The sequence below is a fragment of the Enoplosus armatus genome, chromosome 4, assembly GCF_043641665.1.
Source record: "Enoplosus armatus isolate fEnoArm2 chromosome 4, fEnoArm2.hap1, whole genome shotgun sequence".
NCBI classification, from domain to species: domain Eukaryota; kingdom Metazoa; phylum Chordata; class Actinopteri; order Centrarchiformes; family Enoplosidae; genus Enoplosus; species Enoplosus armatus.
Window position 1 is genome coordinate 23,281,840 of NC_092183.1, and position 15,688 is coordinate 23,297,527.

At 40.5% G+C, this 15,688-nt stretch overlaps 1 protein-coding gene across 1 annotated transcript in view; it reads left to right on the top strand.

Moving 5' to 3' along the window:
• The window catches only part of arid3c (AT rich interactive domain 3C (BRIGHT-like)), a 72,631-nt gene that overhangs the window by 43,202 nt on the left and 13,741 nt on the right, over nt 1-15,688 (top strand). Inside the window, exon 4 of the mRNA XM_070904771.1 lies at nt 11,095-11,167. Coding sequence (XP_070760872.1) covers nt 11,095-11,167 — 73 coding nt within the window. The remainder of the gene's footprint in view (nt 1-11,094; nt 11,168-15,688) is intronic.

The window sequence follows — 15,688 nt, forward strand, 5'->3', positions numbered from 1 at the left end:
AGTGAGAGCAGGTGAGTACGACGTAACTCTGCAACTGCCCTCCATTTGTTCATGCTGGCCATTATTTGAGCCTCTGCTTTTATTTGAACATGTACAGCATGCTAAGCATTTCTAAAAGGGCACATCAACCATCTGCCATTACCTTCTGTAACTCTACATCATTGCATTTCATTTCATTGCTGTTTCTAGGGGTGACCATCTCTCCCTTATGAAACGATCCGATACATATCTACATACATGGGCTACGGTACGATTCAGGGACGATACATTTTAATAAAACGATTTTCAACAGCTGTCGTAACTACGACAACACCAGATGCATTCAGCTGAAAGTCGGCAGTTAAAAGGGTGACTCGTTAAACCGAAACACCCACATAGGTTTCACCATGCTGTCTCACCGGGGGAGTGTTGAGATATGTCGTCCTACCGCGGTACTTAATAGCTGTTCTACAGACCTTACAAATGGACTGTTGTCAAATTTTCCTGACTCCTTTAGATATATATAATTGGGCTGTGGCCCGTTCATGATACATTTAGATCAATCCAGGGGTCCACATATCAATGTATCCTTCTTATCGGTGAACAGTTAGTAGAAACTTTCTTTGCAATATTCAGGTGTTTTTTGGAAGCTCTTGGCATTTTCATTCAGGATTTTGCACACAAATTCAAACTGTTCATTAAAACATGGGCACAGTTGTCATTCCACCCAAACACTACAGCGGTGCACTGCATTATCCTGTCTCTCTGGTTGAACCATTTAATCAGTGACCCACTGACCCAGGCATTAAGATGGAAATATAGTCAGTGTTTTATTAGGGAGGATTATGTTCTAATTGGGGTAGATTTGAGTGGAGCCAGGTTCAGTAATGGGGCACTGAGCTGTGAAATGGAACAGGAAGAGGCTGAGGTGGTGGTGGATTTGTTTGGAGAGAAAAAAAAAAGTTAACAAATGTAGCACACCTGGGACTTTGGCTATTAAATCTATTTTAATGACAATGCAGGACATGGTGGTTTTCATGTGGGGATAATTAGAACAGCAGCCTTGAGAGCTCAAGTGTAAACACACAATTATTGTGGGACAGGGTAGGACCAGGCAGACACAGTGGAAAGAGGCTGCCCGTGGTGGGACTGGTCCTAGTCTATATGGGAGCAGATTTGCAACATCAACTAAATATTATTAATAAATAAATATTATAATCAACAGAATTACTTTCAAAATAGATCTGTTCACAAGAACAGTAAATTGGTCAGTGTTTCTCATGTGATTGTCTAACGGACCAATTCACAGATCTTACAGGACGCACCATGACTTTTTCACACCATGGTTTTTACATACCTACTTTTTTTCTTGGTCCAAAAATGGATGTGGTCTTGGACAGTGGGCACACACATGCACCCACGTTTTGGGTTCATAATACAGCGGGTGTCTACGTAAGTGGATGTTTTCACACATTTGTCAGTGCAGACATTTCACATGGACCCTCGCTCCCTGAAAGTATAATTTCTTATAATGCCATAGTTCTTGATATCCTTCCTGGGTTTCATTAGTTCCTGGAACTCTTGGGTCAAAAACAGGCGCGTCGCTCCTTGTCTTCAGAAATCCAGAAATCATTCCGTCAGTTAAGCAAGTTCACGTCACAACCAATGTCTTCCAAAATAGTTCGTTTTAGTAAGGATGTTCCTTCAGTTTGTACAGTAAACAATATTCAGCTTTTCTGACTTCCGGCTTTACTGTTGTGTATGTTATTATTATAATTAATATATATAATAACTGACTGTAAAACAATGGCTGAAAAACACGTGTGAAGACTTCCAATATGAACGACTGTTATTCCTTTAATTTTTCGACTCTCACTCAAGTATGTAATATGACCCAACACACTGGCACACTGAGGCACAAGAGTGCCGGTTGGCTCATTTTATTGTTACGAGCCCATGACCACTCCTCTGGTGCCACCCTCAGGACAGGAGATTACAGTGTTAGCCACAACTGCAAGGCTTCACGAATAGGACAATTATCAATACGTTGATTATTCCATCCACTACAACAACATTATGTTAATCAATAAGCAATGCAGGCTTCTATCAGCACTGCTTTTGAGAAGAAGTTAATAGTAATAGTCTCCCTTTACACACTTCACCCTCACGTTTATCTATTTTATCAGCCCAAATTTTGATTTAATTGTGCACTCTACTAAACACATTTGCTAGGTGGAATACCACACCTTTTTTTCCCTGAAACCAGACGCACTGTTGACTATTAATATAACAGCAGCAGAATAGACAGATAAAAGGATGGGAGGGATAAAAGGATGGGAGGGACAGCAAGTATCTGGTTTTTTTTTGGCTGGAGGCCATGTTGGCCTTTGAAGTGGACCCAGATGAAGGAGAGCAGTGTGCTCTGGGAATTTGAATGCTGCTGAAAACGGCTGTGGTCACTTATAGCACAGAAGCAGGAGTGGGCATGTCGGCTATTTTACCTTCACCCCGGCAACCGCAGGTGTTCCTCACAGTCTGTGTGACACGAGTATAAACACAACGTTTTGGACTAAAGCTTGATTGGAAATGTTTCACATTTTAGTGATTTGGGTTATGGTCAGATTTTTGTGTAGTTGAAGACATTTATTCCAATAGTAATTTTTATGTTTTTAAGCATTTTCTCATTGTGTCATGCTTGTCCATCATGAGGTTAGTGGGGGAAAAAAGCACTGTTTACTTGTTTAAACCAGATTGTAATAGTTCACACACAGCAGTAATACAACAGACTGACTCGCCTCCCTAAAGCCAATAATTATTCCAAAACCCCGGTTGTTTCTCTGTCCCTTCTGCTCACTTGGCATTACTGCAGCTGCCTGTGATCTCCGCGGCAGAGCCACTGATTGGTCAGAAGCTGGATTCACTTACCTGTTCACTAAAATACTGTTCACGGTCTGATCTTATTCCTACCCTCATCTTACTATAAACGCATAAAGTAATGTTAACCTTACACAGCACTTGTCTTGATAATGCCACATGTACATTAACTTACTTTTTACGCATACCGGCATGCTGGCCTGACTGTATCCATGTTTTGTCTCAGCTGTTAATTCTCAGAGGGATCGTAGATTGCACTACTGAATATTCCACCTGCAGAACTAATGGGACCGCTTTAGATTGCAGCCTGCAACGTATCACGTAATTCTCCTGAATTTAATGGTGTTCCAGTACAGTACGCACTGATACATACGTGTGGGCACATGGGAAGTGAAGTTGAGGAGGGGAAGTTAGAGAATAGAGTGCTGCAGGAATGAGTCCTAAAACCCGGAAATTAGTTCGCATTTTTACAGTTCCGGTTCCCTGGTCTCAAAGTCGATGGGTTTTTTGAATGGGTTTTTGGTTAGATGCCTGAAATAAGGTCTGTGATTAACACGAGCTTAAGAGATTTCATTGCTTTGTTCTACGACATAAAATACTAAGTAGATACCCCCACTCATGGACATTAACATCTTCATGCCAAACATATTGTGTTTATACTCTGTATTTTTCTGTCTATATATCTACAGTGCATCCGGAAAGTATTCACGGCGCTTCACTTTTTCCACATTTTGTTATGTTACACCCTTATTCCAAAATGGATTAAATTAATTTTTTTCCTCAAAATTCTACACACAACACCCCATAATGACAATGTGAAAAACGTTTTTTTGAAATTTTTGCAAATTTATTAAAAATAAAAAACTAAGAAATCACATGTACATAAGTATTCACAGCCTTTGCCATGAAGCTCAAAATTGAGCTCAGGTGCATCCTGTTTCCACTGATCATCCTTGAGATGTTTCTGCAGCTTAATTGGAGTCCACCTGTGGTAAATTCAGTTGATTGGACATGATTTGGAAAGGCACACACCTGTCTATATAAGGTCCCACAGTTGACAGTGCATGTCAGAGCACAAACCAAGCATGAAGTCAAAGGAATTGTCTGTAGACCTCCGAGACAGGATTGTCTCGAGGCACAAATCTGGGGAAGGTTACAGAAAAATTTCTGCTGCTTTGAAGGTCCCAATGAGCACAGTGGCCTCCATCATCCGTAAGTGGAAGAAGTTCGGAACCACCAGGACTCTTCCTAGAGCTGGCCGGCCATCTAAACTGAGTAATCGGGGGAGAAGGGCCTTAGTCAGGGAGGTGACCAAGAACCCCATGGTCACTCTGTCAGAGCTCCAGAGTTCCTCTGTGGAGAGAGGAGAACCTTCCAGAAGGACAACCATCTCTGCAGCAATCCACCAATCAGGCCTGTATGGTAGAGTGGCCAGACGGAAGCCACTCCTTAGTAAAAGGCACATAGCAGCCCGCCTGGAGTTTGCCAAAAGGCACCTGAAGGACTCTCAGACCATGAGAAACAAAATTCTCTGGTCTGATGAGACAAAGATTGAACTCTTTGGTGTGAATGCCAGGCGTCACGTTTGGAGGAAACCAGGCACCGCTCATCACCAGGCCAATACCATCCCTACAGTGAAGCATGGTGGTGGCAGCATCATGCTGTGGGGATGTTTTTCAGCGGCAGGAACTGGGAGACTAGTCAGGATAGAGGGAAAGATGAATGCAGCAAAGTACAGAGACATCCTGGATGAAAACCTGCTCCAGAGCGCTCTTGACCTCAGACTGGGGCGACGGTTTATCTTTCAGCAGGACAACGACCCTAAGCACACAGCCAAGATATCAAAGGAGTGGCTTCAGGACAACTCTGTGAATGTCCTTGAGTGGCCCAGCCAGAGCCCAGACTTGAATCCGATTGAACATCTCTGGAGAGATCTGAAAATGGCTGTGCACCGACGCTTCCCATCCAACCTGATGGAGCTTGAGAGGTGCTGCAAAGAGGAATGGGTGAAACTGCCCAAAGATAGGTGTGCCAAGCTTGTGGCATCATATTCAAAAAGACTTGAGGCTGTAATTGCTGCCAAAGGTGCATCAACAAAGTATTGAGCAAAGGCTGTGAATACTTATGTACATGTGATTTCTCAGGTTTTTTATTTTTAATAAATTTGCAAAAATCTCAAACTTTTTTCACGTTGTCATTATGGGGTGTTGTGTGTAGAATTTTGAGGAAAAAAATGAATTTAATCCATTTTGGTATAAGGCTGCAACATAACAAAATGTGGAAAAAGTGAAGCGCTGTGAATACTTTCCGGATGCACTGTACATCTATCTATATTCTCTTAAAAGTGAAGCTTAATGGTGGTAACGTTGAAGTAATGCGACCGTGGTGTAGTTCCTTTATAGCCTAACGTTAGCTTTTTACTTCTGGTGATTCCATTTACGCTTCAAAAATGATAAAAGTGGTGTTCATTATCTTGCTGAACAAAACGTGGAAGTATTCCTAAACTGCCATAGAGCTTATTTCTGCAAATGCTAACGTCATCCATGCAACGCTGTATAGGAGGGGGGATAAACAGAATTTATACTGTAGGTTGAAACGGTATCTTCAAACCATCAGAATCAGAATCAGAAATACTTTATTGATCCCCGGGGGGAAATTGTACAGTACAGGTGCTCCCATTCAAGATTAGAAAGCAGCATAAATTTAGAAATAAAAGTATGTACAAAATATAAAAATAAGAAATAGAAAATAAAAATATACACATTTACAATATTTAAGTGAAAAATAAAAGTAAAAAATATATACAACAGCAATGTATATGAATGTCTATATATATATATATATATATATATATATATGTATGTATGTATTGCACTGTTTAAGAATAAGTAATACTGAGGTATGAGAATGCGAGGCTCTGAGGTATTTCTCCTAATGCAAACCGCATCAACTACCGCTAGGACTCTTTGAGTGTCCTCAGTGTTGAAGCCTCCTCTATTTCAAACGTGGAGTTCCTCGGTGGAGGACAGCCTTCAGGATTAACCTTCTGATGCCTCTTTCCCCAGGTGATTGATGACAGGGAATAAGGGGGGCGAGATCACAAGAATCCTTTGGGCCAGTTTATCTCACTGTACTAAATCAGCTGCTTTGTCATTTATACGATTTCAATCCCCAATGTGTCGGGATCTCATAGCCTAGCTTGTACAGGAAGCGGCGAAGGTGATATAATTTTTGATTTGTTAGAGGTGTTTTCACTTTCAGTTTTACTGAAGAAAATGTTTGGTGGTTTGGCATTTTTACAGCAGCTCCACTTCCCTGCGCGCTCTCACTTCTTGAGTCACAGATTATTTACTACTTATATTTGTCCTCAGCTTTTTGTCATTCCCTGCTTGTTTCTTTCTTGAGATGTTTAGCACGGCTCTCTGTAGTGTCTCTTCCCTGTTTGTGTGTGTGTGTGTGTGTGTGTGTGTGTGTGTGTGTGTGTGTGTGTGTGTATCCTGCAGCGCCTATGAAGTGGTCCTTCTCAGCGACCCATGGTAAAATAACACTTAGAGCTGCCGATATGTGGTCAGCCTGTTGCCACTTAATCTTGTAGAGTCACAGAATGCCTCTTCATATTAACTTCCACATCTTCTGTTAATTCTGTGTGTGTGTGTGTGTGTGTGTGTGTGTGTGTGTGTGTGTGTGTCTGTGAGAGAGGGAAAGGAAAGCACTAGCAGAGTGCTGTTACTGGTGGCACTTAGCCAATCGGAAGGTTGCCAGCATAACCAGGCAGTAGCATTGTTCTCTGATGGACTCCTACACACACGCATGCACACACACTCAGTGTTGTCACTTACACACAGATCTTTTCACACAAACGTAAACTGAATAATATAAAATAAATAGGAATGAGAACAATGTAAATAAAAACAAATATCACTACATTTCCAAAAGGTTTCACAAAGAGAAACGTTTTAAGAAGAGATTTTTTTTTTGTCTGAGTTCCGTGGTGTCGGGGATCTAATAGCAAAAGCCCGATCACCCTTTGTCACAAACCACGACCTGCAGTAACCAGCAGGGGGCTCCATCCGCGGACCTCAGTGGTCGAGAGGGCACATACCAGGTCGATAAATCAGAGATGTATTCAGGAGCGAGTTCATTTTGAAAATCAATTTGAAATCTGACAGGGAGCCAGTGTAAGGAGGCAAGCACAGGGGTGATGTGGTCGTGCCTCTTTGTCCCAGTAATGAGTCGAGCGGCAACATTTTTGTACCCACTGGAGAGGTGTAAAGTGCGTCGCAATAAGCAAGCCGAGAATAGACAAAAGCATGTACAACTTTTTGTAGATCAGCTGTAGATAAGATAAAATTACCTAAATATCTTTATCTCTAGCTGGAAGAAACATGACTGAGCCACATTTTATATATATTTAAATGGGATTAGAAATGATAGAAATAAATATTCTCACAAGTGTCTCATTATGTTGGCTTCCATGAGATATTAGCACATGACCTGACTTGAGGTCAGACACACTGTATGATGTCGGTAGGTCACAAATCTGACTTCATGTCTTTTTTCAGATATGGCATGCTTTGAATCTCGTTAATTTAAAATGATGGCTTAGTATTTCATAAATATGACTTAAAGTTACAGTCACGATGCTATTTGTGGCGGCCATTTTTCATGAATATATATGTTCAATGTGTGTATTTTCTGTAATTGCATCTCTATTGTGGCTACCGGTGAAGTCTGCCTCTCGCAATTCCAAATTCCAATTGTGCATCGGCACACGAGAGTGACAGGAAATGTCAATGGCTTTGGCTGCTTTTTGTCCTTTCTCCAAAGTGTTGAGATAGGTCTGGCTATGCAAGACTAGGACTAACCTAATCTAAATCTAAACATAATTTTGGTTTTCTTCTGTCCATCTTTTTTTTCCAAATGATTCTTTAATTTTTCTCATTGTTTTGAACTGTTCAGTCGTCAGTGTTGAATTCATTTCAAAATGCAAAAATATGAGAAAGAAACCTTAAAATAGCAACAGCAACTACACCAACCTTCTATAAAATTGTCAGTGTGTGTGTGTAGACTTTGAGTTACAGGTATAGTTCTGGTGAAAGGAGAAAGGTCCAGGAGGCATTTCCGAGTTCAATGTCAGCAGGCTTCCCTCGGCTGACCCTGGTGACTGACAGTCTGAGAGTGGCCTGCAGAGCCTCCAGGTTCAGCTGAACCCGATGTCCTTCAGCCTGTCTCAGCCTGCCTGTCTGTTCATTTACTTCACTCACGGGGGGGGGGGGGGGGGGCAAAAAGCAAGGGGTTATCAAGTAGTGTTCAAACTGAAAGGAATGCTGCCCGGCGACTTCTCTCTTCGCGTCTTACCTGGCAGTAGGAAAACTTGAAGTTGTGCTAGTAAAGGACCAGTCTGACATTTTGGGAAATCCTCTTATTTTCAACCCTGTCCATCCAGCAGAGGTGCAGCTCTGGAACATATCGAAATGCTGCACCGCCGTAATTTTAATGTGGACCTTGAGTCTGGGCGATGACACGACTCCAAGCAGAGGTCGATTGTAGTTTGACTAAAGTTTAATGAATGACGCTAAAAAGTTATTTGTCTGAACAGACAACTTGAACTTCTAGTGTTTGCAAACTCTACATGCATTCTGATGCTGACAGGCGCCCATAGCTGCAGGAAGTATGGGTGCCCCTGAGACAAGGTAGAAGTATAGAGGTAGACTATATTTCTACTGTTGTAATATTCTGTTGGAATTTAATATAATTGAATTGCGATTCATATTTAGCTTCATATCCTAATAATTCCTGTAATAGTGTATTTTTTTATTCTACAAAGTACTCTCCTTATTATTGATTTGCTCTTTGGGAAATACATTGTTTATAACAAATGCATGTGAGGTCTTAATCGCATTGTGAAAAATGATGACGCTCAGCAAACCTAGCTGCACCTTGTTTAAAAAACAGTGTTAATTCGGATAACCACTCCCATTGTTGGTAGATGCATGTTAATAAAAGAAGGCCTCCATGCCAAATGTACTGAAGCCAACTGTCAACATCTCTGAAGAATCAATGGCTTCAATTATAAAAATAAATATTTTTAGATTCATTTTACGGAATGTACTTCTTTTGTGCTGGTTGGTGCGTGTTTGTGTGCAATGCGCTGCCTCCATGAGCACATGCTCATCATTGTCTCTGCATATATGCCTTTGCGCTCCATGGGCCTCACAATTGATCCCGCGGCATTGTCAGCCGCTGTGCATTTGTGCACTTAACATTTTTTGCAATCGCTTGCTGTTCCTTTACCTTTCAATATTCCCTCCACCATGGACCGCCTGCAGAGCGGCACTCACAATGCACTGACAGCCTCCCCTTCCCCCGAACACACAACACAAACACACACTTACACAACACCTCCCACCTCCGGAACCCTCCCCTTAACGAACACCCCCCCCCCATGGTTTCCTCCTGAGTGCTGACCTGCACTGGTCCTTTAATATTGGTGACAGCTAATACACTTCTAAATGATCAGTTATTATCTCTGGGGCCTCGTCCACAGGGCCCCACTGATTCCAAAGGTCATCCCTCTATCTTCCAGTATTGATTAAGTGGGCCTGTTAACGTGGCTCTGGGCCTTACTGAAAGTGAACATTGCCACTAACATATTTCCATCAGCTGTATCTGGCTGGAGAGGCCCATTTAAAAGCCTCTTTGACTCTGTCACTGCCCCAGTGAATAGGGCAGGATGAGGAGCATAATGGATATGCCAATAAGGAAACTAGTGCTACTAAAATATACAGAGGGCCACGGGCGAGACAGACACTAGGAGATCTCCTGCTGAGATATTATAGGTTTGTGCTTTCAGCCTTTACGTTTACCTTTTGTTTTCAAATCAACAAAAATATGACATGTACAGTGGCAGAAGAAAGAAAAGATCTTTAGCACTTTGACCACACATTTATTATTACATTTCATTAGAAATATACATGGTTATATGGCAAAGTTACAGTGCTCCCATACATGGCTCATATATATATATATATATATATATCCATACATTTACATACATTTGTACATACATGTATACACACATGTAACCATAAGTACATAGATTCATCAGAGGTAATACGACCGGGGCCATATCCAAACATGGCCGAGGCTTTGACTTGAGGTGACATTTACTATGTGGAATCCGATAGTATAAAGTGAACTTCATCTCCATTATGAAGATGTTATCATTTCACAGTTTATATTGCGGTATTGTCATTGATAGGCGATTGCCACCGCCACAAGACTGACACGTAACCGACGCAAGCCGAAACAGCCATCAGTAGTCGCCATCTGCAATGTGACGGATGTGTGGTGTTTCTCAAATCAACCAGTGGTCTGATGATGGAAAATGAGCCTCCAGTGTTGTCCACGTTTTAGTTTTAACATTCTGTTTTCTTTTACTCTCATGAACAGGAGATATCAGCAGTACACCTAACACCAGGCTTTAACTAACAACGAGCATCATTACATAGATATTCGATTACATAGATTCAAGTCTTCTTTTGGGGGTTTTGCAGATCTGTATTTATGTTTGATCTGAACTTGAGCCAATGGGCATCGGCATATCATCATGTGGTCGGGTTTGAGACGTGCAATGAGTGACAAAAAAAAAAAAAGAAGAAACGTGGCACATGAGCAGACTCACCTATGGATTGAAATCTCGATCCTCGCAGGAAGGATGCGCTTTTTAGGAAAACAGAGTCTGTTGTGATTAGCTGTGGTTTTTTTTTAGCGGTCTTGCCTTGATTTCATTTCATTTTGTCCCCCATTTATAAAAAAAAAGCTGTGGACAAAATATCAAAAACACATTTCACTATGTTGTTATGTTTTGTGCTCAGCTTCTTGAAAGGGGTTGAATATGAAAAAAACTGATGTGAAGGGTCATTTGTTTAGAGCTGACAATGGCATACCTCTCTAAGGTGCCCAGACGTGGAGAAAAAAAAAGCTATTCATGGCCAAAAAAAAGCATTTTCCTGATATTGTTCAAGCACCAGTGTGGCACTGTGATCAGTAGCTGCCGTGCTCAAGGTTTCCCAGAGATTGTCTTGAAGGAACTGATTGTCCTCGCCTGCGTTGCCACAATCCTGAACATACCTCACTGCTCAGGGGACGCGAAGGCCCCTCCCCACCTACCTATACTCATCAAGATGTTCTTGAAATGATTAATGCATTATTAATTGATTTCTCTCTTCCTTTTTTTAGTTGTATGAATTGGACGATGATGAAAAGCGCAAAGAGTTTCTTGATGACCTTTTCAGTTTCATGCAGAAACGGGGTAAGTGATTTCCACTTTAATACTTTAAGAACTTCCCTTACAAAACCTCTTGTTCAGAATTCTACCTTAAAATTTTTACCAATATATATAAAATGCTTTTACACACTAGAAGCTACATTATATCATTTCATTGACAGCCTAAAACATTACGTCCCCCTGCTCCTGCTATGGAAAGGGTGCTCAGTAAAATGAACAGGCTTAGCTTTGACTTGGGGGACAAATGGGGCTGGCAAAAATGTTCTATACTGTACATGGAGAACAGTGTCCACGTATGTCAACAATAAAACTGGTGTAAATAAAATGTTAAATTGATAGGAATTATGGACAAGATTAATTTCAATTCAATAAAATTCAATTTTTTTTTTTAAATATTGAACAGAAATCCAGTGTGTTGGACTGCAATGAGCCAAACAAAGATTCGTCACCATACAGGAAGAATAATGATGTGTGTGTTTTATTTATCTTTGTCTATTTGTCATTATGTTGATCATCCCTTAACATCTCATCACTTGAGCTATATAGTTCCAGAAATATGATTTGTGATAAAGAACATCAGCAAAATAGTTTAAATCTCTCTGATCTGCGGGAATAATACCTGTACTGTTCCTTTAACTTCAGTTTAAAGTCGGATTGTTTGTGACTGTGTGAGGATTCTGCTGGCAGCCGCTGGGTTTTGTTTAGACCCTTCCATAATATGAGGAAGTTAACCACCCAGCAGAGAATAAAAAGGCACTACCAGCTACAATGACGACAATCTATTTTAGGACCACAAGGTTAGCGTGCCGTGTTCTCGCTATTTTTGAATTCCTTGTTCTGCACACAATGTTTTACAGGTCTGCAGATATATTTGTTTTATGTCCTCACCTGCATGTCCTTGACTTACAATGCAATGACTGGGAATTAGGGGGAAAACTGATTTTTGGTACATAACATCCATTCCATGACATCATCTGAATTGTTACAACAAGAACAACCAATAATAATTGCTGTCATTTTGGATTATTTATAGTTACATTTCAAATCAACATTATTATTTCCATGTTTAACCACAGCAGATTCTGCCATTTGGTTTCCTGTGCAATGTAAGGAAGGGATGCTCCTATTAATATAGAAACGTTAAAATACATTGCTTACAGAAATCCCCAGTGTTTGGATAAATCGTCATAATTTATACAAACATTTGGTTATCACACACTGATGCTGTCCAATTCGGAATGCATTAAAGATTGAAGATGACACTCTAGTGAAACACAAGTCATTGCCAAACTTTACACCCTCCATTTGTAGCTTTAAAGTGATAGTTTGGATCTTTGGACATAACATCATATGACTTACTCACTAGAAGTGATACTGATACATGGTAAATGGCCTTCACTTATATATTATACTTATATAGAATAGAAGACCAAATAAGATCGGAAAAAAAATAGATCTGAAATCATAGAAATAGCCATCACAAATTCCCCAATTTTCTCCCACTATTGAAATTTGAATCGTGAGTACTTTGATTTTACACATAAACACAAATCTCAGGGACATGAATGACACAGTCAATACAAATCATTATTGCTATTATTATTACTATTTTCTAATTTGTCGCACTTTATAGTGTTCATTTCATTTGGACTTTTTGTTAGAAGCATTCTTTTTAATCTTTTTTTTTTTCAATTGTCACAGTATACACTAGTTATATATTTTTCTTTACTTGTATGTATTTGAACAACAAATGTTATACTGCCACCTGCAGCATACACTGTATTTAATGTAATTGATTTTTAGAGTTTCAGTTTAGAAGAAGAAGACATGTATGACACACCACTGGATGTTTGGGATGTTTTAGCTTTGACTGTATTTATGAGGGTTTGCGGGAATACCCCAAAAGCTGAAGTCCCATTAGACCACCGTCCAGCTGTGTGCTGTGACAGCTGTAGGAGGGCACACGTTGATGAAGTAATGATGTAGTCGGGTGGCCACTTGGGTTTAGAGACAGTATGGATTGTTGTTGGAGCGTTCAATTAGAGATTGATTTTGGACTTAGTGCAGGGAGACATTGTCAGTGCAAAGCAGATCAGCAGCAGCCTATCTCCACTGCCTCGCCTCTGACAACTGTGATCAGAGTGGACCGCTCCAAATATCCCAATCAATGTTTCTTGAAAACATCACTGTCATTCTACACTGACAAAGAAATGTCAGCTAGCACTGGCTTGCTAACCAAAGATCCCAGTGAAAAGTGTCAAACATACAGCGCTCCTTTAATGTAGTTGATTTATTGGCTGGCTAAATCCAGACCACAACAATACAAGAGGTTTGGGCATTCTTGTCATGGTAGTCATGGTATGTTCTGGTCAACATTGAGCCTTTTTTTTAAATTTTGCACACAATCTGTGTTTGTGCATACTTAAATCCTTCCCTATTTTTTTCCATAGATAATTTGGCATTATGGTGTTTGGAATTGTGAGAAGGGAAGCCAGCAAGTCTTCCGATGATCGTCACGAAAAATGATTCATATGTGATCTGTATATGCAGTATGAAACTGTGAATTCAATTTTTTTTGCAGTATGCCTGGCCAGGCTTAGCCGGTTTCCAGTTTTGGAAAGCGAAAGTAATAATCATGCAGGTATTCTGCCCCCCTGCCTTACGAAAGTCGGCAACAAACTTTTAAATGAGGCCTTGTTGTTCTAATATGAGTGAAGATTCAGTAACTGGGCTGCTTATTTCTCGCCTCAAATTTGTTCAGAAACAAGTTCATGTAACGTTAATGGCAATCCACCGCCAGCGCTTTGCATCGTGGGACACAGTATGCGAGGCAGAGTGGTCCGATGCAGACTGGAGATTTGTTTTCCAAATCAGGACGACATCCGGGTGTTTTTGACACACTGCATATTTTGCTTTTGTTTGCATACTGAATACTACATGCTACATTTTGGCCAAATCAGTACGTACTGCTAGTATAGTAGGCGGTTTCCAATACAGCCATCGTGGTCGTGTTCAAAAGACTCCAACATAGACTGTTGGTAGGAAAACAGGAAACAAACCTACGTTCCATTGTAATGGGTCAGACTGCTGCCAGGGAAGGTTCTGATTCTTCATTCTTCATTTCTATTTATACGAGGATATGCAAATTTAACACAAATTAAAGATAGTAAACACAAAGATGTTGTATGTAGGTGAGGTTGTGCAGGCAGCATGATGTGTTTGAAAAGGAAGATGTGTGTGCTCAGTGTCTCCCAGTGGGCTGTTCATCCAGCTACACTGACCAGTGCACAGTGACACAGAGAACAGTCTTGTTCATTAAAAAAATTTTTTTGATTAACCAACTAAAACTTTGACAACATTGAAACAACATTTTTTATATTTCCTAAGAAAAATAGGACGATAAAAGGAAGATTTTGTGGAGGAAGTATTTTCTGGTTTTCCCTCTGATATCCAGTTCAAATTCAGCTGGACACTTGCAAGTCATTGTCATTGTCATAATGTCACATTGAGTGTACGTTTCACTCCAATAAGATAATATAATACAATGTCTGCAAGATAGTTGCTACAATCACAGTGTAAGCATCGACGTAAACACAACTGAATTGCCTTTAGGCTTCAGGGACTACATGCGTACAGTCAGAGAGGGTTATAAATCACTGTGTAGTCTTCTCAGAGATGCGATGATAGTGTTCGAGCTTTGAGTGAATGGTGTCTGTCTGCAGCCTCAGGTCAGTCATTTATACATGATGCACAACTTCAATTTCTTGTGTGTATTGAATGATCAGAAACCCTGATAGATGTACGTGCAGCTATATTTATCCCCATGTGTGCAACCTGCTCAGTGTCAAGATTAAGTTACAAACACCTCTTTCATAATGTATAATGAAGCATTACTGCCTTTTAATTTATCAAACCCCATTGTATGCAGTATTAATCCATGTTTCATTGACATCCCAGTCTGTCAAAAGACAGCCATAGACCATATTCACGCGGCGGCCATTTTCCTCTGACGTCACGCTCAGGGTGGGAAGCTCAAATGCTGTTATCGGGTCGCACTGCTGTGTTCCAGGTTGCAAGTCGTATAAACGAAGGGAATCTGACAAATCGTTATCATTTCACCACTTCCCAACTGATCAGCGAATGAAAAGACAATAGATAGTGAAAATCCAGAGGGACGTCGGGCCATATTTCAAAAAACAACGTATTTGATAAACCGTTAGCTACCGTTTGACAACAGCCAACGTTAGCTTTCAGCCACTTCCTAGCTATCATTACCGTTTGATACGATAGGGAAGGCGTAAATTAATTCTGAAATATCGACGCACATCTCGGACACATTTATTTAAGCCTGCGAGTAAAATGCACTGGATCAAGCTGTGACGTTAACTGTCCTGCTGTCTCTTCACCTGACCTCAGAAATGTTCTGGTTAAGTCGGTAAAGTCATGTGACATTTATGCTCGCTGGAACACATATTTCTGTGTAATGTTCATACAGATTACATTAAGACAGTTAACGTTACATTGCAAGCTTGATTACATCCACTA